At 38.8% G+C, this 22,802-nt stretch overlaps 2 protein-coding genes across 5 annotated transcripts; one reads left to right on the top strand and one right to left on the bottom strand.

Annotated features, from left to right (window-relative positions):
• Positions 1 to 80: 80 nt before the first annotated feature.
• On the top strand, positions 81 to 8,987 carry LOC136423171 (cytosolic 5'-nucleotidase 1A-like). 4 transcript variants are annotated; one of them, XM_066411228.1, is made up of 8 exons: positions 81 to 198; positions 934 to 1,016; positions 3,093 to 3,143; positions 4,234 to 4,404; positions 5,132 to 5,264; positions 6,417 to 6,539; positions 6,799 to 6,980; positions 7,520 to 8,987. In XM_066411228.1, the coding sequence occupies exons 3-8, from the start codon at positions 3,114 to 3,116 to the stop codon at positions 7,946 to 7,948; spliced, it is 1,068 nt and encodes a 355-aa protein (XP_066267325.1). In that variant the 5' UTR covers positions 81 to 198; positions 934 to 1,016; positions 3,093 to 3,113; the 3' UTR covers positions 7,949 to 8,987. The 4 variants fall into 4 exon arrangements, with proteins under 4 accessions (XP_066267325.1, XP_066267324.1, XP_066267321.1 ...); XM_066411227.1 differs by lacking the exon at positions 934 to 1,016; XM_066411224.1 differs by lacking the exon at positions 934 to 1,016 and having other exon boundaries at positions 3,008 to 3,143.
• On the bottom strand, positions 8,674 to 22,777 carry LOC136423168 (major facilitator superfamily domain-containing protein 1-like). Its single transcript, XM_066411222.1, has 13 exons — positions 22,581 to 22,777; positions 20,053 to 20,105; positions 18,245 to 18,357; positions 17,800 to 17,842; positions 16,800 to 16,867; positions 15,515 to 15,623; positions 14,600 to 14,798; positions 13,951 to 14,062; positions 13,725 to 13,781; positions 13,290 to 13,501; positions 12,532 to 12,735; positions 11,961 to 12,084; positions 8,674 to 11,502 (listed from the first exon to the last, which is right to left on the bottom strand). Exons 1-13 carry the CDS (start codon positions 22,738 to 22,740, stop codon positions 11,418 to 11,420), a joined length of 1,539 nt encoding a protein of 512 aa, XP_066267319.1. The 5' UTR covers positions 22,741 to 22,777; the 3' UTR covers positions 8,674 to 11,417.
• Between the last annotated feature and the right edge of the window lie 25 nt (positions 22,778 to 22,802).

The raw sequence follows: 22,802 nt of genomic DNA, 5'->3' as shown, positions 1-22,802 counted from the left end.
TCAATAAAGAAATGCGGAGATCAAAGTGCGCATGGCGTGTACGTGACCCTGGCCTTGTACCAATAGGAATCAAGGTATGTGTCAGCTGACGTTCATTCTAGGCGTCAGTCGACATCTTTTCTCAGAGGAGCTGAGACTGTTTTCGTCCGGATCCGTGGGCTTCCTGACTCAAGAAACTCTCAACAGGTTATTCACAAGGTGATGTCGCTTTCTTACCTTATATAAGAAAAGTGGTTGTCTGTGTTTTAACAAGCAGGACAGAGAGACAGCTCTAAATTCAAAGTTGACGCACACACATTTTGTCGCAGCTAAATCGTCCATTTTTTACACCGGGAACCCACACACTTTTTGATGTTCGAAAGGGCGTCACTCGTTTTGATTTTGTTCTCTGATGCTTGCTATTGTTGTTGTGATTAATGATATTTGTGTATTTGTACTGATGCATGTATATATTTGTATATGTTATGATGTTTGTTTATATACATTTGTTCACACATTTTTCTATGATGTGATTGTTCGATGTGATATTTATGTGAATCTTTTGATTTTTATTTGTACCCGTAAAGTGGTTATTTTGAAAAAAAACACAAACAAAAAACAAAACATGTGAGTCATGACTTGTTTCTTCCCATAGCTAGTACGGGGGTAGGTATGTACGTACGTAAGTCCCAACAACAAGGGGGTATCAGGTTACCCTGGCCCAACTCTCCGACCAAGGGAGCCTTAAGCGCTCGGCAAAAAGATCCAGTCTCTCGCATGTTTCTCGCCAAAATGAAATTGAATTAGCCATGTGTATACCTGTTATATTGCCGTTTTACGTGCATGTTCTGCATGATGTTGTCTGAAATGCATACTTTCGTAACGACCCTCATATTTTACAGCAACGAAGAATGGACGCAACAATGTATCATATTATTGATATGTCTTTTTAAGGTACTCTGGGTCTACACGTTGAGCATAGATATTTGATGAATACGCTAGACTTGCTGACCGTTGTTTACGTCTCACTGGAAAAGGTACTAGAGGCCGGTCCGTGTCAGACACTGCACTTTCACTTTCATTTTCTTTGTGTTTTCACTTTCGTTTTCTATTGAAAATTATGTTACATGCCAAATATATGTTGTAGAGAAAGCGAGTGTCAATTCCATTTACATAGATTATGTGAAGATCTAAACTCCGGTGACTTTGGATTTCGAATAATCTATAGCTAGCCCCCATAGTGTGTATTTATATTCCCCTTCCAGTGGGAAGGGGGATATATTGTTTTTGCTTGCCTGTTCTTCTTCTTCTTCTTCTTCTTTCTTCTTCTTTCTTCTTCTTCTGCCAAAAACCAAGTAGATGTGCGGTGGTAGCTCTAATAATGGTATTGCAGAAAGTCATATGTACCTTATGTTACAATGTACGGATGTTATATTTGAGATGTAGGTACCTATAGGAAAGGTGAATACACCTGACAATAAATTATGCTAATGAGGACCTCATTTGCATAATTTATGCAGAAACTTGTATTTCCCTTACCGTAAAAGCTACAGATGTCATATTTGAGATGTAGGTACCTTTAGGATAGGTGAATACACCTGACAATAAATTATGCTAATGAGGACCTCATTTGCATAATTTATGCAGAAACTTGTATTTCCCTTACCGTAAAAGCTACAGATGTCATATTTGAGATGTAGGTACCTTTAGGAAAGGCGAATACACCTGGCAATAAATTATGCTAATGAGGACCTCATTTGCATAATTTATGCAGAAACTTGTATTTCCCTTACCGTAAAAGCTACAGATGTCATATTTGAGATGTAGGTAACTTTAGGAAAGGTGAAGACACCTGGACATAAATTATGCTAATGAGGACATAATTTGCATAATCTATGCATAAAGTTGTATTTCCTTTACCGTAAAAGCTACAGATGTCATATTTGAGATGTAGGTACTTTTAGGAAAGGTGAACACACCTGGACATAAATTATGCTAATGAGGACCTCATTTGCATAATTAATGCATTAACTTGTATTTCCCTTACTGTGAAAGCTACGGATGTCATATTTGAGATGTAGGTACCATTACGAAGGGTCACAAGACCTGGCCATAAATTATGCTAATGAGGACCTCGTTTGCATAATTTATGCATATCCCTTACCGTAAAGGCTACGGATGTCATATTTCAGATGTAGGTACCTTTAGGAAAGGTGAACACATCTGTATAAAAATTATGCTAATGCAGACCTCATTTGCATAATTTATGCATGAACTTGTTTTTACCTTACTGTAAAGGCTACGGATGTCATATTTGAGATGCAGGTACCTTTAGGAAAGGTCAGAAAACCTGGCCATACATTATGCTAATGAGCGCATTATGCATAATTTATGCATAATTTATGCATATCCCTTACCATAAAAGCTACGGATGTCATATTTGAGATGCTATATGCTAATGCCGACCTCCTTTGCATAATGTATGCAGAAACTTGGCAATATCCTTACAGTCAATGCTAAGGATGTCATATTTGAGGTGTAGGTAATGGAAGGGGAATATTCTGCATTTTCCAGAAAATGTTGCCATTCTAGTTTCCTTTCTATTAAGTCTTACCCTTACTGTGGAATAAATGTAGGTCAAGAATGCACTTTGAAATATAGGACAGCCTTGCTCCCTGGAATGTCACTCTAACTTTGTTAAAATCTAAAATCTCCGAGATCTCTGTACACCCCATAAGGCATAAGCTGTTGTCTTTTCTTTACGTTAAAATATGCATATCAATAATATGTACCAGTTGAGTTCAGCTTCGAAATTTCGGTTCATCGGGTCATTGTCTAAGAACTGCATACAGCACCTGAGTTTGCTAAATTGTTGGTACGACAACAATTACCTTTTTCCGATCTCAGTTTAATTGCTGTATGCATTTATAGATCCTAGTGTAACATATGAATCCTTTGGAACAACATTTACTCGACTCCCCTATTTCTGTTATTGTTAATGAATTATTCTCCAAGCTTCTGTCCACAGAAAACGGGGCACATGATCAAAAGGTCACAATCTTCTCCACCAACCTCTGCTTGGAGAGCATTGATAAATCCCTATTCCTTAACAGCATTGACTACCACCACCACAAATGGCAGCGTCAACTTCCATAGTACAACCGGTGGGTCGTAATGTTTTGATTTGATGTACTTGATGCAAATGTACGGCGATTACTAGTATATGCCACTAACCTTGAACCTTGAGGCTTTGAATTTGAAATGGACGTAAACCATTTACATTGCAGTATTTGTGGTAAAATTACGTTTGTCCCGTGAATTTACAGTGACGTGGGTTGAAACATAATATGACTTTAAAAAATCAGTTCGCAAACAGCGCGGGTGGCTGCGGTCGGTCCTGCAAACAGAAGACCTGAACCCATACATGTGATTTCTATCAGATTCTTTTATTTTCTTTCTTAACATCCATTTGATATAGCGTCCATTCAATATAGTGAGCCGAATGTCATAGGTTCGAAGCCCGGCGTTGGGATAAAGTTTCCGTCTTGCAAAGAGATGATCGGAAGATCGACTCTCGTCCTTGTAAAATTTTGAATTTTGCGGCATGGTGACCAGATGGACCATTAGAAAAGTTTTAGCTGCCATTTTAGGTGCCATTTTAGGTGGAGGAATGAATGTTCACTTCATGCTTGCTGAGACCATTTTTGAATACCTATGCTTATATATTTCTTAATCACAGTGGTTCTAACTTCCTTAAAAATGGCCGAATCATACCAATATCATAAAATTGCACAAGAAGAAACTGATTTTGCGGAGAACAATTGCGCATATTTCATTGCATGCCAAAAACTTTCACAAAACATATTTATTCTGGGAGATATTGAATGAACGAATTGAATTGCATAAATCATACATGTGTTAAAAAACCAAGTAGATGTAGGGCGGTAGCTCTATCAATGCAGAAACTCAAATTTCTATTACGGTAATTGTTACGGATGTCGCCGAAATGTCAGCTTTTTTCAAAAGCATGTGTTGTGCTTGTAAAGAAAACAAACTGAGGAGTTGTACGTACTTCGAATTTACTCTGTCATTTTAATTTCCTTCAATCCCTACTTAGTTCAAGTATACACATAAAAGACTCATTTCCCTTGCACTGTTACTGATAACAATTAATATGTGTCAACAGGAGTAAAAGCCCCCAACACTATCATATTTATCAATTATTGATAAGTAACACATTCTTTTTCATTTTAGCCTAAAGACACCGCCAAAGCGCTCACCATTGCCCTGTCTGCACGAGCGCTGTTCGACTTGGAGAAAGAGGACAAGTTTTTCCATGAAAATGGACTGGACGCATACATTAAACATATGATGGAAAATGAGGAAAAAGTCCTGGAAAAAGGACCAGCTTTTGAGTTTGTTAAGGTTTGTTAATAGTCCCTGTTTTAACTTGTGAAACACTTGAAATGGAATCCTACTGTCAATATAGCTTGATGCCGTGTTAGTTGAAGCGTTAAAGCTAGCACAGCTGAATTTCAGGCTACTGTGGAAACGAGGTCCAATAAAGACAGGCCACTTGCCCCATTGCACCTTTTATCTCATCTCTCCGATTTACATTCGGACACTTTCTTGATGCCTGTATCTGTACCTGTATCTGTATCTATATAGCCGGTACAACTGCAATTAGGCATAACACACCAGCTTCGCAGGCACGCGGTGCGACAGCAGCTGGTTATATTACACCGAACGGTCTGTTACACCTAGTCTTTGCATCTTTGACTGTAACCGTTCTTTAAAGCTACTTAGTGAAGATGCTCCTACAGTACTTGATGACAACGAGTTCCATTCTACTATGGTTCTCCGAAAATACGAATTTTTGAACACATCAATCCTTGGCTGATAACTCCGGTACTTAAAAGCATGACTATTTCTAGTCAAGCCACTGCTGACTCTGAAATGGCAACGTATTATGCATCACCAAGGTGATTTACATGGCAGATACAGTTATACGAATGTTTGGCCTGGGGAGGACACCACATGATATGGATTTTGTACCAATGGGAACATATCTGATGCTGATCAAAATATTAAACAAAATAACGCAAAATTAATGCAGTTTTCGATTGTGATTTTTCTTTTTTTTGTAATGCAGTCTGCTCTAGCTGTAAACGATGCTATCCGGAAGCTTGACCCGAAGGACGATGAACTGTTTGACATCGTGATCGTGAGTCGTAACCACGCGCAGGCTGGGGTCAGACTTATCAGATCCATCAACCACTATGATGGTAAGTCAGATATATAACATGCATTTGAGTCTGTAAATGATGTGTACTAATCGGCCTTTGATACATTTGTGTTAACTATACATCATAAACCACACATGCAAACAATGACGTGGAAGCACAGAGGGGAAAGGGCACAGAGTGGGGATCAGGCCAATGTAATAAAGATGGCCGGGCGCGGATGCCCTAACATGACGCCATGAAAATGTTAGCCTTGTGCTGATATGTGTAAATAGTTTTTTTAATCTCCATGAAAAAAGATTTTTTCATGGGAATATTGTTTTGAGTGTGTTTGTGTGTGTGTTTGCGTGCATGTATGTGTGTGTCTCCGGATGCTTAATGTCAGCATAACTGAAAATGGATTGTTATGATATTTGGTATGTGGTATAGTATTGTGAGGAGAAAGGTCAAGGTCGATTTTGGGCCCCCTGGTATGTGTCACTGGAACTGCAATGGCGTGTCTGTCAAAATCTTCCAAGGAGAATAACTGGAGCAACAGATTTTCATGTTATTTACTAGGCAGGTAGCTTAGACAGAGATGTACACGATGAATTGCAAATTATGCAAATTGGGGCTTAATTTGCATAAGTAATGAGGAAAATCCATTCTAGGCATGTTATGGTAGCTCACACCTGTTAGTTTCAAATCTGGAACAAGAATTCCCCAGGTCCCAACAGCTGGTGGTCAAACCACAAAGGGGTACACTACCCAACCTGTATACTAGTACTAGTTTCTATTATGTGGATAGCATAAAGTGTTACTTGAAATGGTGATAATGCAAATCAGAATCTAATTTGCATAATTAAGGGGGCATTTTATAAACCCACTCCGTTCAATGGTACGACAGTTAACAAATGTACCATATATTTTGGAACTGAGAAATAAAGGGACATTGATAGATAAAAGTTTTTCAAATGAAGACCTAATTTGCATAATTAATTAGAAAAAACTTTAATTTCATATTGGTAGATAACTGGAATGTCATACAGTGAACATAATTGAATATCAATTATGCAAATGTGGGCCTAATTTGCATAATATATATTTCATGGAGATTTGAGGTCTCCGAACTTGTTTTTGTTCGATTTGCATAGAATTGATTTTGAGCAATACATCGAATAACTGGAAAGGTTCATTTCTTTTCCTACTTTCCAGGTATCTTCCTTGAACGAATGTCTTTAACTGGAGGATCAGACCCTACTAAGTACCTGGGTGCCTGGAACACTGACCTATTCCTCTCTCCAGATGAACATGATGTTAGGAAAGCCATAGAAGCAGGTAATTTGGCATTCTGGAGAAGTCATAGCCTCTTCTTGGCTTTCGGTGTCTGGAAAAAAATACCAAATGGGTTATCAATTTAACAGTACTAGTTGCCCGACCCTAGAGCTACGCATATCCTAAATTGCCTACGTGTTAAAAACACTATAGCCATAAGTCTATTCGAATTTATAAAAGATAGTCATTTCAAAAGGCTATAACTAGTTAACTGATGAGCTGAAATTGCAGGCATTAAAGATACTTTCTACGCAACTTCCAGGTTTCCCAGCCGCGGTGGTGTACCAGAACAACGGCGAAGACCTGCCTAACGACCAGCTCCGGATCGCATTCGACGGAGACTCGGTTCTGTTCTCGGACGAGGCGGAGCAAGTGTACCAGAAAGAAGGGCTTGTTGGCTTTGTGCAGAACGAAACCCAGAAGGCGGCCATCCCATTGGGCGAGGTAAGAACCAATCAATTAATTCCCCTAGAACATAGTACTGCAGCCAGTTAAAAGTGGTTAGCTTCATGTAGGTGTTGATTGGTGACATTGGATCCAGCTTTAACTCATGGAGAATGTGTCCCATAGTTAGGTAAGGATGACCACATTGACACTCGGCTAAGTTCATCCTTTCTAAGAAGGAGATGTATTTAGAAGATGAGATATGAATGTGAATAAGGAGAAGCATGTCGTCTCATCCTGGTTAAACATAAGTGCTTTTTGTGTGCTTGTGTTTAAGAAAGAGTTGCTTCACTCTACCTGCGAGTTTAGTCGCCTTCAACCCCTACTCAAGCATACAAACAAAAGTCAAGTTTAAGATTGCATTTATAAGAAATCCTTCTAACTAATGATATTTTTGCAGGTGATAATTAGGAAAATAATGAAATTTTGAACATGATTTCTTGTCTTGTAGTGTAATTGTGTATGAACTAATTGAAACTGAATGAAAGACTCCAATGCCAGATGTTAAGGAATTCTTTGTTTCTTCAATATTATTGCAGGGCCCAATCAAAAAGTTTGCCAGCAGAATTGCAAAGATACAGAAGAAGTTTCACAAGAAAGGCGTGCCTCGTGATCAGTGCCCTATCCGCACATATCTTGTTACGGCCAGGTCGGGGGCTAGCGGTGGTGAACGCGCAATCAAAACCCTTCGTGATTGGGGTTTGGAAATTGATGAGTCCCATTTCAAATCAGGGGCCAGCAAGGCAAACATGTTGAAGGCGATCCGGCCACATCTGTTTTTGGATGACTCAGAGTCTCACGTCGATAAAGCTCTGAAAGCGAATATCCCTGCTGCAAAGGTGCCCTATGGCATCAATTCTGAAAAAGTGAAGCCAAAGGGGGGCAAAAAGCGTGGCAGTGATCTGGTGGAGGGCGAAGGTGCCAAAAGTACACTCAAGGGACATTTTCCTGTTAAAAAGGCTAAGTAGACTTTTCAAGTGGAAATTTAGTGTTGAGGATGCACAGCAAGTAACAGATAATCGGTGTCTAAATATGAGTTAATGACATGTTACATTGTATCCCACCCTACCGTATCGTAATATCTAGCTTACAATTGTGCACCATATGCATGTCAACTGTACTATTAAAATATCTATTTTAGTCACCATATGCATGTTATGCTTTCCCTCTGCAATGCTGAGATTAAAACAGCTTGTAAGGTAATGTGAACTTATGAGTCACTCACCAACAAAATGTATGCATGATTAGATTCAACTTCAAGACATCTTAGCATTTACATAATGTAGTCCTCAACATGCGCCAAGGAGGACAGCACTTACTGTTGACTTTTACTTATGCGAGTGTAAATGTCAAAAACTGTTATCTGCGACAACTTCAAGCACTACTTTAATCTACAGTAATTCTAAACTATCCCTAGCGACTTTAACTGCATGGTTTATATATTGTTATGCAAGTTTACAAGAAATGTAGACTGAGTTACGTTCTAGGTCTGTTGTTTTGTATTGAAATCAATGTGTAAATCTGGCAATATTCACCAAGCTAGATTACTTTCAATTTCTAAAGTAAAAACTTGGAACGGCAAGGGACTTCATTTCTTATAAGTACAACATGTTTTAGTTGCTGTCATTCCTCATAGAAAGGAATATATTAGTCAAAATAGGGCTACATACCAGGAGTATAAACTACATGTAAGTGGAAGTTATAGACACTTGTTTTATTTCATTTGTACACGCTGCTAACACATACATGTATGGCTACAGTGTCATCTACTGATGTCCCCTTAAAAAGCATGTACGCCCAAAATCATTGCACACATCATTATGATTTATCGAATTGAATGTAAATCTTATTGTGATTGTAACCGTGTATCATTGGAAGATGAGAAATGTGAAGGAAAATGATATAGTACTACATAGGAATAGCCTGGAACGAATTGACTGTAAACATCCTTCGTTTTTGTCAAACGGAGAAAGCTTTGTTAGAATAAAAAGTCAATTCCATTTGATATCATATGAGTCAGTGTCATTTATCTATAACAAAGCCAGAAACATAGTCAATGTAGACATACATACATGCACTTTAAACCTCATATTCTTATCGGTTTTAAGAGTTTTCATCGAGAAAAAAAATAATGCCGGGCAGTATAGGCATCAAATTCCGTGGATCCGTGGGTGGGCCCGGTTCTATACCAGGATCAGACATGTTGTGAGGGATTGCATTCGTTATTTCGGATGGTCACTTAAATCCGGCGGAGATTCAGGTGTGAGCCTCAAACAGTCAAACCTCTGCACGTAAAAAACCCAACACACTTATAGAGAAGAGTAAGGGTGACCCGGTTTGCTTGGCTAAATATCCACTACTAGCTAGTTCAGATCAGTTTAAGGTCGGCCGCTTTACTTTACATCTGCATACGTCGATGAAGGTTGGACATCCAAGTACTGATTTGATTACAAATGTATATGGATGACGTCCTCTGGGCGCTGGAAAATTGATGCGAGCGGGCGAAAAGAAGTCGGGTCAAAAAAAGTGCTTTCATTATGCATGTCATCTAAGTGGCAAGGCCCGAACTGTATCAATATATGTACATGTAGGAAAGCCGGGTATTCTCACTGCACTTATCTTTGAAGTCTATCCTCTTTTGCATGACGCTTTTGAATCTATTCAATATAAAGGGTACAGGTAATAATTGTGACGGTCCGAATGAGAAATTCAAACATTTTCAGGCTCAATACCGAAAGGGACATTACGTTGATGATTTTCCGTTATCCTGAACTGTTTTCAGTAATTATGACGTATGTATAGAATAAAACATCCCAAAGTACTTTTCTACGTGTCGATTTTTACCTCCTTGGCTACGTAAGGTGATCTTTTTATTATATAGTCCCTGGGGTTAAAGACCGATCCTTAAGTCATCACCACCTGTCAAAACGTAGACGTGCAAAATAAAAATATCAAAATACAACTGTTTGTCGGGCATTCAGCCGCACTCTCATTGGTTGAACCACTCATTGCCATGCTTTCACTAGATGAACTGCGAATTGTGATGGACAGTCAGGATCGGTTTAATGCTCAGGAGTTGGGGTGAATGGAATGAGCTAGTGTTGAATTAGAAACTGCAGGCAACGTCACATGTTGCTTTTAACATCTTCGTGCTTTCTCGGAAATTACCGATGACATCCGAGTGACGTAAGCAACGTGTTAGAAATGACGTAATTCCAATGTGTATTTCGCCATGCTCAAATATTGCATTGTATTTCTTGATATAACAAAACAAAAGTATTTTCCACGACTTCCCATTCGATTCTTCCGATGGAACTGAAAATATTCAATTTGCTGTGTTGCATTTTCTGCATTCAACTATTTTTCAGTGAACTTATTTCAATAAGTACAATCTTAATGAAAATCAAGGAAAGTGAGTATACAATTACATGTCCATGTACATTAAGTAACTTAACATTTTCACCTCCTTTCACTGTATCTATTTGGTCAAGTTTCGAACTTTCCAATTTACATTTTACAACATAAGTATATGAAAAATCACAAAAGTTTTAAGTAATGCTTGCAAAGCTAAAGCAATATACAGCAGAGTGAAGTGTTTTTACATTAAATCTTTTTTAATATTCATCTCTGTAGTTTACGTTCTCAGTGGATGATCAGTTCCTCTTTTTCTGACATTGAAGCATCTTTTCAGCATTTATAGAGGAAAAAAAACAACACTATGCCCCATTTCTTCTCTATATATGTACCATTACATGTGAACATCGCACAGAAAAATAATTTCATCTATGATATCAGGTGATAAGGCAGATGCATACACATACAAACAAAATCCTAATATTTCATGTATTTTACAAACATTTGATGGTAATTCTCCCTTTGCTGAATTTAATGATCATTTCATAGTTTTATCAAATTTTGTCAGTGATTTTCAAAGAATAATAATTGACCACAGTCTTCTCTTTCAATTATTTCATCAAACAAGTTTTCTGTAAGATTAAAAACTGGTGTCAGTTTCCATGAATCCCTCCCACTTATCAGAATTCTTTTCCTTCATTGCCTGCAAAAATACAGCTTCGTTGAAAGAACAACTCATTTACTTGGCAAGACCATATAAACACAACATTTACTTCCTAAGTTTTGTCCAAAATAATGACTGGTTGCTCTACAATTCTATCCATTGATTATGCAAATTAGGTATTCATTTGCATAATCAACTTCTGAATTCCCAGTGTCTTCTTTCGCTGCAAGGAATATACCGATCTAAAAGGTCTTGTATATTGAGAGGACAAAACATTCATTTTGTAAGTTTTTTGCATGAGAATTATACACTAGCAGATGAGAAGAGTTGACACAAATTTCCCCCCATCACCCCCCTCCCCTCCAAAATAACAACTCGTTCAGAGTTTGCTTCCTATGACTTGTACATATACTGGGAGGCTACTGAGTAACTCCTCTTCTGAAGAAACTAGAGGTGTGGATGTCAAAATGGTCTGGCAGCTTGGCACCAATACGGGAGTAGAACCTGAAGGGAACAAAAAGCATGGAAACAGGTTCTCCTAGAATCAGTTTTACAAAGTTACTACTTCTAAAGATTGCACTTTGTTATAAATATACTGTTATGACTAGTATGATCTTTCTAAAAATCTGTACATGTGACATATGAAGCCTGTGTTACACAATCTATTGCAGTCAGGACCTGATTGGGCCCCCTACTCCTACTGTACTACCTCAAACACTGTGAAAACCTCCTTTTCCCTCTAACCACAACATAAAACCACAGCAAATTTCAAGTAAATGCATTTACAGTAATGCAAAAATAATACAGCAATGCACTCGAACAGCTACTTACATTCTCATCTGACTCTGCTACATGTAGTCTCAATTTTACATTGCAAATCCTTTAAATATTGATGATTCAAAAACAAAAATCTTTTTATGATTTCTTAAACAGACAGAAAAACCAGGAAAACTAACACAAACCTGTTCCTCAGTGCAAAAGCAGAGCGAGGTTTAAATCTGACTCTTTCGTCCTGCTCTGCTTTGGCCTTCTCTTCCGCCTCTTCTTGTGCGTCCCTTTCCCATGTAGACATGTTCAGAGCTCCTCCTAAAGTACACAAATGTTGAAATGTTACAAAAGTCCTGTTACGGAGATGTCAGCAAGTCAAAGGCAAAATTTGAATCTATTTTCAAAAGATGTTTTAAATAAACAGCAAATCTGGCCATGTCAATATATTGTCCAACCTTAAGAACTCCTCTTCAAGAAAGTTTACAATGATACAATTTTGGTACAATTTCCAGCATCCTGTTTTATCTATGGTACATATTATGCTTTAATCCATATTAGTAATATTGGTTATCTATTTTTGTATTGTCTTCTCGGCTTATCTTAGTTGTCAAGGATCTGTATTGTATAGCGGGTATAACTACACTATGGCTAACACATTAGCTTGGGTATAATTCACACTACACACCGTTTTGCAACTGTTCTGAATGAAAATTGAAGCTTACCAACAATAACACATTCTCTTGCCTTAATGTCAGTATAACTCACCTCTGACTGCATCTACCAGATACAGCACTACTCCTGCGATGAGAGCCAGACACAGCCAGGCCAGGAAAAACACCTCCAGCAGCAGGTATCCCTTCTGGTCTACTATAGACCCCGCCACGATGGAGATCACAGCCAGGCCCAGGTTCTGGATGGACTGCATGAAGCCATAGGCTGTTCCCAACTGGTTCTCTGGGATTATAAATGCTACAAGAACAAAAAAAATCAATTCACACTATATACTGTACATGATTGCTACAAAAACATCCCTGCACTGTAGTTCCATAGCAAGTTGATAGTGAGCCCAAACACACACCACTTCTACCTTATATCAAGATCTACCTTCCACCGAAAAGTCAAGATCACAGTATGTCCAGGACCACAGATATGAAAGCGGCAAGTTCTACTGCCATACTAAGCTATTCTTGATGTTTTATTGATAGTACTTCTTTGATGTTTTCTATTAAAAATCTAACGACTGTAAAAACAGTGCGTTTCTTTATTTTTCAAACTTTCATGCATACCAAATGTATGAAACAATATCCACAAAGTAATGTCACTATGGTATGTTTCTACCTAACTTTCATGGCTAGCGTTGGTAATAAAAAAGAAAAACTTTGAACACATTCTATAAAAATTTTAGCTTCAAGTTGATAGATACATACATACATATAAAAGAACACTCATACATGTATATGCATATCACATACATATCACATATACATATAACTTACATATTATACATATAAAAGAACACCCACCAACAATAGGCCAGAGTGCACAAGCCAGGAGTGAGTAGGACACTCCCATGATGCTCATGGCTATGTAGGGGTTCCAGAAGGTGAAGGCTAACATCATGTGACAGGCCAGGGTCACAAGAATGGCCAGGATCACCCAGAACACGTTCTTCCCCGTCCTGTCTACCAGGAACCCCAGTACAGGGGACGCACCGGCAGAGATGATGTACACCAAACTGCGAAAACAAACAGTGAGGTATTATTGGCTTCGACCTTGAGGTGTTGCCAAAAAACACATTTTCAGAAGGAAGGCTAGGATCACCAAGAACATGTTCTTCCCACCATAGTGTACAATGACACCATAACAAGGGGTGCAATAGATGAAGTATACAAAACCTGGGCTTCTAAAAGTCCTCTAAAACATCTAATTATACATTCAATATCTTTACATGTACTAACCTGTTCACAGCATTGGCTGAAGTTGGGTCCAGATCAAACTTCTCTTCAAAGAAAACACTGTAGAAAAATGATAATGCTGAATAAGTGAACATCCTTTCTATCAATTTTCACAGCATTTGATATATTGTAATAATTGTATTGTGCAAGTATTGCAGATTTAATCAACAATGTTAACAAAGCATTTTAGGATCATGTCAGTCTCTGTTATGTAGTGCATTGAACTCACAGCCCCAGTCCGATGAAGGGGAACACGGCCACGTAGTAAGCCACACAGATGACTGTGATGAGCCAGAATGTAGCTGGGAAGTCCTTCACATCAGTTATCCGGATTACCTCACCTAGAATGGGAAAAAAGATGGAAGACTTCACTCCCTGATCCATACTGCTCTTCAACCAAAATAGCAGCACTGAGGATGTACAAATGTATATGGCATTGATGTATTGAGTATATTTGGGAATAGTGGGAAAACACACAGACAGAGAGAAAAGCCAGTAACAGTATTCAAGTACCCTCTATTGTACATGTATGTACATGTTTGTACATGCAAGGAGCTTATATAGACTATATAACCTCCTTGGTACATGTAATAGAACTATACTCAATAAGAAAACATTTGAATGAAGGAATGAATGGATGAATGGATAAACAAATGAATGCATGAATGAACAGAATGAATGAATGAATCACAAGGTACATGTACATGTAACAGTTCCTCAAGCAACTGGATAAAAAACTGGGAGTTTCCAAATTTTATCCAGTTGCTTGAGTACTGTTACTTTTTTTCAGTTTAAGTCATTATCTGGATGTCTAACCTTCATCAACGGATGAATGAATCCCTTTACAAAGATAAAACAAACTGAAGGTCCTCACTAACCAGTTTTCCCGGCATCTCTCTTGAGTATCCGTGCAGCCCTCTTGTCGTAGTACCCCAGCAGCAGGCCACAGAGCAGAGAGAGTACACAGGTCCCTGCCCCCACCCACAGCGCGTACCCCAGGGTTAGGTACCCCTCCCCTACATAACCAGATATCCACTGGTACACCGGGCTCATCACATTCATGTTCACTGTACTACCCTGGAGTGGAAATTAAAAGACTTGATTAGATCAAGTAAAAATGACTAAAAATACAACTTTTCGTAAAGTATAACTGTGCAAAAAACAAAAGCAACAAAACTTTAAGTTTAAAAAAATGCATGCGTTGTGACTATGGGGACGACAACACCACATGTACATGCACCCACATGCAAAGGTTTGCTAAAAAAAATGTTTGGATTGATTATTTTTATTATGACTAGCTGTTGCACAAGTTATTACATGTAGCAAGCCTGGTTAGCCACTTTGATGTCACTTTGGTATATCAATTATATTGACAACTGACATGAATTCACAAGTTCATTGAATCAGCCACTAATGTACACATTCAAGTACATGCAGGATTTTGCAGAATGTGTAGACAAATTCAAAATAATTTTGTGGCCCCCTTGCAGGCCTGTCTCCAGGTCCTGTCCCTCCATCCGAGGACGGAAATTTTCTTGTTGGTACAGATACAAAATTGCACCCCATCCATTCAAAAATCTAAACTTTATGACATGAATTTGATGAAAATGTACTTTCTTATCAGATTAAACAACAAAAATCAAAATTAACATAGGCTCCCAAACAATGAGAGGGACAGAAAAATGTTGATGATGATAATGAAAGACTATAAAAACTTAAGAGTAACAGGAGCCAGGAAGCGCAAGGTTGTTTTCCCATCAACTTGATGACCAGATTTTATCAAAAATACTCACAACTCGAGAGAAACTGAGCTGGAGCCCAAACACCATGTTCAACTCTTTCCCCCTGAACCAGGTCACAGCGTACGTGTTCTGTGCAACAGCCAGGGACTCGCCACCAATCCTGCAAGCACAGAGGTTGAAGGGACAGGTTAGCAGTGCACCATAGACATGCAGGAATAAAAGAACCTTACAAGAAGCTGCCACCTCATGGTATAGGTATAACCAGGGCTATCTCCAGGACCTGTCTATCTGTCCCAGGATGGATATTTTCCTGTTGTGGACAGACAAAGATTTGAACTTCATGACATGAAATTGATAAAAAAGGTATTTTCTTTAAGATCAAAATGACACATTTAACAATGAAAATTACCAAGTGGGCTCTCAAACAATGAGCAGTATAGAAAAAAATTCAAAGCTGGAGACAGGCCAGGTTGTAACACTTTTGAACAGCAATCCAAAGATAGACCACAGGACTGATATAAAATTTCTAATTCAAGAAACATTACAAAATTCAGCCTCTTTTTTAAAGCTGATTGCAACTTTTTAAGATAGCCAAACTAAGTCTGAAGAATTTGAATTGCTGCCAATGCAGTGTGTCTTTGTTATCATACACATTTTAGTCTAGTCTATGGCTTACCACTCTGGAAATGCTAACTTGAAGACCACAAGCCATGTTTAGTTCTTTATTCTTAAACCAGAGGACAGCATAGTTGTTCTGGGCTATAGCCAAGGAGTCACTTCCAAGGCTAAAATGAGAAAGAGCGCCAACAATCCAATATTTCATGGTACAAATAGAAATATATAGCAATTGCAAATGTTTCCATGCTTTAAACTTAAAGAGTCTAGACCAACACATGCTAACAAACTATTTCCTGAACTTTCAGTAATCTAAATAAAGTACACAGAAATTTAGCATTCTAAAGCAAAGGCTGAAATGAATCTGAGTATGCGTTCAATGATTGTAACCGAGACACCAATAATATCAAAATGATTTTGCATTGAGGTCAACATCGTATCAAAGGTATCACAGAAGTGAATATTTTTCAAATGCTTTTTTTTTCCATCTACTGTAAATGCAGAAATGTTTGTGGTGGTTTTATGTTCACGGTTTTTGCGGTTACTGTTTCACCGCGAACTTAAAACCATGTGCACCACGAACATTTTTGTCCAATTCTGTAGCAGTATGTGACTATATATAGCACTGCCGCGAAATTAAAACCACCGGGAACACTCCATTTTCCCATTAGCGCAAAATAAAAACCACAAACTTAAATGCATTTACATGTGCAGTACTCACCCAAAGACAAATCTCCCAGCTTCCATAAGCCAGAAAAGGTTCAGTTGAGCACCAACGGCAAATACACACTGGGAAAATAAATGATAATGATTATAAATTTACATCATATTTGGTTTCTTAACATTTTTAAGTTGCAACTCAAGTTAAATGAAATAAAGGTTTTTGGCAAATGTTGAATAGAAAAGAAGTATTGTACACGTAGATTGTAGTTTTGAAGCAAAGCAGTTCACTATGAGAATGCAGTGATCTGATTCAAACCAAAACCATTGCTCTAGCTGTATCACCAAATCCTCACTGTGGGTATAATCAATGAGGGGAATATGAGCATACAGCATTAATGAAAGCCACCAAGCACTTCTATGTTCTAATTTCCATGTATGCCTCACAGGGCTCGAAATAGTGGGTGCATGTGCACCCATGTACACCCAAAATGTGCACCTAATTTTTGACTGTGGGTGCACTGGTGCACCTAGATAATTTTGTACTATATATATATATATATATTATATATAGGGTGATGGTTCTCTTGTACACTAGCATAAAGAATATTCTTGAAATGTAAGTATCAGAAAAAGCAATATAACCTTTTGCTGTACTTTACTTGATTTATTGCTTGGTTGAAATTTGAAATCTGGGTAGAATTACAGATTGAAGTTCTTAAGAGAGTCAGTGGCATCAAACTTATGTTTTGCTGACGTTCAACTTTCTTCACCCAAGTGGCGCACCCAAAAGTTTTTCTGTGCACCTAATTTTTTTGGTTGGGTGCACCAGTGCACCTATTTCTAAAAATGAATTTCGAGCCCTGCCTCATGTTAAATGACATCATCATCATCGTTCCAGGGTGTTATCACTCCTTTGAAGGAACCCCTCCCTTGTCAGACTCCAGGTTTTCCTCTGTCTAGCGGTTCTTGGCAATGTAGGGCCCAGGTGTTTAGTTAGATTGTCACTCTATCCTATTTTACACTTGAGTACCAATAAAAAGTGTGTGCTTTATTCTTACCTGCCCAGCTAGTACAAACAAACTGAAGATGATGGTTCCAAGTCTGGAAAAAAAAGTAAAATGAAATGTCAGTCTTTGATAAGGAATTTGAAAAGTCTCACAAGTTCAAATGTGAACTATTCATACAAATAGGTTTGAAAATGAAACAGTAACGACTTAAAATCTTATTTTCTTGATGGACTTGATTCAATTTCCAACATTAAAAATATCTCTTGACGTTTTTTATTCACAACTCTACTGTACATTGTGACAGATACAGCTTGGTATAGAGTGGAGTAGAGTAGATCCTTTCGGCCAGGTAGGAAGGTCATATTCCAATTTAGGCCGATCATCTCTTTACTGCATGGATCATGATTCCAGGCTTGTGAGGGCAGTCTAATGCTTTGTAGTTGTAGACTACTGGGCGATGTTCCATGTGTTTATCAAGTCTATTCTAATATCTTACCTGATACCAAATACTCTGTCCAGCAGAAATCCCCCAAAGAAGCAGAGGACGACGTTTGGCCAGGAGTACCAGGCATACAGGGTCATGAAAGATCCTGTGTTTACATGCATGTCCTGAAAAATAAAACGTCAAATGTCAAAATCGTCATGTGGCGTCGTGTGGCGCAACTGTAGAGCACGCGGCTGTCAAACAATGGGTCCCGGGATCTAATCCCAGGTGCGCCCAGAGACATGTCCGAACTTGCGCCCCAACGTTGTGCCCTTGGGAAAGGCACTTTCCTCACTTCACTCAGGTGTAAATGAGTACCTAGCTCATCTAGGGTTAGGGACGTCCCTCGGATAGGACGTTAAATGGAGGTCCCGTGTTTGGGGAGAGCAACACCCCGCGCAGGTTAAAAAACCCACCACACCTCTCGAAAAAGAGTAGGGGCATGCCCCGGTGTGCGATGGTCCAAATCTTACAGTCCGGTCTGGGATGACATCTTGAAAAGGTGATAGTTCACCTGTTATGTCAATCCTTCCACAAAATGTGGTAAATCAAAATAAGTAAATAAAAACACTTATCGATCAAATGATTAATTAATGCATTCATTTGTTCATTCCTTCTTTTTGTTTCTGCATTTATTCATTCATTCATTCATTCATTCCTCCTTTCATTCCAATTAAACAAAACAGATACATCCTATTGAATCGTACAAGCAAGGGCTTTCTGTCTAACTCCTACAGGGGTCCAAAACTAGCCTGAGTACCATCAACTGTAGTGGTCACTACGTAGGATGGTAAATGGTTAGCAAGCAATTTTTTTTTTTTTTTTTAGCCAGCGGTCACTACGGAGGATGGTACTCAGGCTAGTCCAAAACTCCAGAAGGGGGTGTTCTTTTCCAATAGATATTTTCAGAAGTTACACAACAGAGAGTTTCATATTTCATGAAATTTAAATTCTATCCAACAACAACAAATCTACACTAGAAAAATAGTTATGTCAGTTTACATCATATTCTGATTCTATCCATACTACAGGCATCCCTACTACTAATTGAAAGAACAAGACTTTTGGTGAATGTTGAATTGAAAATTAATGAACTGTAGTTTTGTAGCAAAGCATTTCACTACGAGAATACAGTGATCTGCTTCAAACCAAAACCATTGCTCTAGCTGTATCACCAAATCCTCACTGTAGGTATAATCAATGAGGGGCACAAGAGCATACAGCATCAAATACAGTCTATTGAATGTCAAAAATTGCTTTCCGTCTTGATGTCTTTAAGAAAGGACACTATATAATGTCCTTGCTTAAAGATAACAGTCAACATGACAGGATCTCACCATACACTGTAAATCTTTAAACTTTTCCAGTGGCTTTATTATTGTGGTTTTCATGGTGACCTCTCCATTGTGACTTCATGACACCACCAATATGCCGTTACTACTAGTATTAACAATTACAGAAGTCAGGGGTTTATCTAAATCAGAAAAGAGGGGTGCTGCACCCTCTTGTTTCAGCCCAGCGCCCCCTTGTCGAATTCAGATGTTAGCTTAATATCCTATTTTATTCAAATTGCAACGGCAATACAAGACCACCCAGGCAGCGTGGTTGATTTAATATCCAGAATACAGCCAGCATACAGCTTAATATCCAGCATACAGCCTTCAGCATACAGCTTAATATCCAGCATACAGCCTTCACTCAGCAAATTATCAAATCTTCCACAGATACATAGAATTCACTCCTTCACCAGTGTGTGCTCCCTCTTATGCAATTTTTCTAGAAAAACCCCTGGAAGTAGTATATGTACACAGTGTACTTACCTTTTTGATTTGGGATTGGAGGGCTGCTGGGTTGTCATAGCAGAAATAACTTCCTGAAATGATAGAACACATAGTAACCAAAATGTCACCATATCTGCAAATAAACTTGCTTCAATTTTTTTACTCCGGGAAGGAGGATGACCTCCTTCTGGGAGTATTCGGAATGCATTTGTTTGCGCGTTCGCAGCTACAACTCACGATCCAGTTGTCGCATTGGTGTGTAACTTGGCATATCGTTTGCCTGGTTCGGCGTGGTGTTGCACAATAGCTTTCTTACACCATAACTACTTTAAACGTCAATCCAATATCGTAATTGCACCCCTATAATTAATGCTATGTCCCACTGCCCTGCCATAGGGACCATGTTATAATCCGTTATGCATGACTGGAATACTTCAGGCAGATACGGGGTATAAATCCCTCTTACTTGCTGTGATCGTATAGTCACTGTTACATTGAAAAATAGACAACGTGCATCACCACACGCAACCTAGCAAACGATATACCAAGTTACATACCAATGCGGCAACGGGAATTGTGAGTTTTAGCTGCGAACATGTGCATAGTGACCTCCAGTCTGTGTATTAAGTATACCGTGTCCACTCGCAACTTGCATACAGTATGTGCGCACGGGACGGACGATGCACTTTTACGCACAGTGTAAAAATGGCAAATCTCTTGTCCTTCAAACTTACCACACTTGTAGTTTATAATACGTAGGCTGTGACAATGTAAAAAGTTTACGCAGGGGATAAAAGATTGTTGAGAAATATCTCTCAGAAAAGTGCGCACGCCAGTGTCACTTCCGGGTGGTTAGATCCGGTGACCTTTGACCTTCGTAAAATGTTACGATAATATAAATTAGCCTTTTTTTTATTGCAAATAGCTTGATAGCTATAGATCAGGCCGGCCTGCAATAAATTGTGGAAAGAGGATTTACAGCATATTTGTGATTTCTGATACATCTTAGTTGTAAGGCTGAATGGTTCGTTGATAATTGAAAAGGGGCCATCTAGATCTAACTTTGTGACTTTTCCCGGAATTTCTAGATCCCATCTGTGCCATGCTGTAAAAACATACTTTTCAGCAGGTTGACCACTCCTGTATTGAAAGAAAAAGATAAACAAACACTTTTTTCTTTACTTGCTCTAAAACACTACTTGGACTGTGCAGAGATGCAATTTGTTTGGGTCAATACTTGTAACGTTGGGTAACCTAAATTCGGGATTTTTCCGATAATGGTTGACTGAAATCAATCTAGCAGAACAATAAACCATCCTTTTTTTCTATTATTCTGTCAGTATCATGTACAATCTTTGCACTAATCATATATGTGGTAGATTTTGTCTCTAGTCGTGCTGACACCATAATATTTCAACTTGAAACTACCGTCCGCCGCACGCACAATAAAGGTGCTGTCGGACAGGGGGGCACATTAATTCGGGAGAGAAGATTCGTCTTGAATGTCTTACCGCTAATCACATTTTATACAGCAGCTATTCGTTCCATCCTTGGCTTGAGGAGAGTGCTATGGATATAGACGTGTCCAAGTAAAAAAAATACACGAAAAAACGGCCGTACCGCACACATCAGGTCTACGGGAACAACCCGTGTGTTGAGTCGGTAGTTATAGAACGTCAAAGTCGACATTCACCGTAATGGCAACGTGTACATTATTCATGGCAAGTTAGCCGGATGTCGTAGCATTGATAATACTACTATGTCCATGCATGCCTTGTTGTGTTAGGAGCAAACTTTGAGGAAAATATCGTCCTCAGTCCACAATCACACGCAACATTTAGACAAAAACGTGTTCCTCACAAACCTTTGTCGTCTGCTTGACAACAGGATTCTGGTTAACAATATGGCGGCGGGAAAATACACGTGCCGTAGGTTGTAGCAACAAAGAGGGGTTTTGATGATTGATCACACTTAGAGTCCAATTGCAGGTCAGCAATTTTAAGAAAATAAGTTGTCTTGTAAATGATTGTGTTTAGCAGTAAGAGGATGTGACATTTGTCTTATAAACCAGCCGACAACGATGTAGTGTGAGTCTCCCACGAAGCCCTCAGACTGTTCCAATAAGGGACGGAGAGTTTTTGTCCTCGTCGCCTTCTAATTGCATGCTTATCGAAGCTTTTCAGACAGTGTTCTGAATACGTTAGTCTGTCAAGTTTGCATTTCTAGCGGTATTACTGATGTTGCATCTAGCACATATCCCTAAATACCCCGTTTTCGAAAAATCCCGAATTTAAGTACCCCACGAATTTAGGTTACCCAACGTTACATACTATAAATACTTCACGGAGAATTGTGTCCTACGGACTCTTGTTTATATTTGGGATAAAATATAGTTTAAATAATACTATACCACTTTGGGAATGGAACATTTCATCACGGTAACAGTACCGTTTCAAACTTTTTTGTCTGTTCCAAGGACGTACGGACAAAACAATCACGAGACTGGGAGTACATGTATAAAATTATCCCCCCCCCCCTTCATTGATATCCGTAAGTGAAAAACTCACCAAAACTGAGGAAACATATGAGCCAAAGCACCAGGAACCGATGCAAGGTTCTCCTGGGATCGCAGGCTGCGCTGGCGCCGCATCCCGTCAGCTCTTCGTCGTCTTCAGAGGAGTTTCTTCTTCTCGCCACAAGAGGCGATTTTTCGTCAGGCTCCGCCATCTTAGGAAGTTTTGGGTCACGCGCCAATGGGACGATTCCATAATGTATATATAGGGTCTCAT

This window comes from Branchiostoma lanceolatum, chromosome 17 (assembly GCF_035083965.1).
Source record: "Branchiostoma lanceolatum isolate klBraLanc5 chromosome 17, klBraLanc5.hap2, whole genome shotgun sequence".
Taxonomy (NCBI): domain Eukaryota; kingdom Metazoa; phylum Chordata; class Leptocardii; order Amphioxiformes; family Branchiostomatidae; genus Branchiostoma; species Branchiostoma lanceolatum.
Note: the sequence above shows the minus strand (reverse complement) of the source record. Positions and strands in the feature narration are given on the sequence as shown.

Excerpts from the sequence above, each read along its gene's own strand:
- LOC136423171 (XM_066411227.1), top strand. The coding sequence starts at position 3,114 with ATGGCAGCGTCAACTTCCATAGTACAACCG. Across the intron at positions 5,265-6,416 it reads ATCCATCAACCACTATGATG|GTATCTTCCTTGAACGAATG; the intron begins GTAAGTCAGATA and ends CCTACTTTCCAG. Across the intron at positions 6,540-6,798 it reads TAGGAAAGCCATAGAAGCAG|GTTTCCCAGCCGCGGTGGTG; the intron begins GTAATTTGGCAT and ends CGCAACTTCCAG.
- LOC136423168 (XM_066411222.1), bottom strand. The coding sequence starts at position 22,740 with ATGGCGGAGCCTGACGAAAAATCGCCTCTTGTGGCGAGAAGAAGAAAC. Across the intron at positions 16,868-17,799 it reads TGTTTGTACTAGCTGGGCAG|TGTGTATTTGCCGTTGGTGC; the intron begins GTAAGAATAAAG and ends TTATTTTCCCAG. Across the intron at positions 12,085-12,531 it reads TCTGGTAGATGCAGTCAGAG|GAGGAGCTCTGAACATGTCT; the intron begins GTGAGTTATACT and ends TGTGTACTTTAG.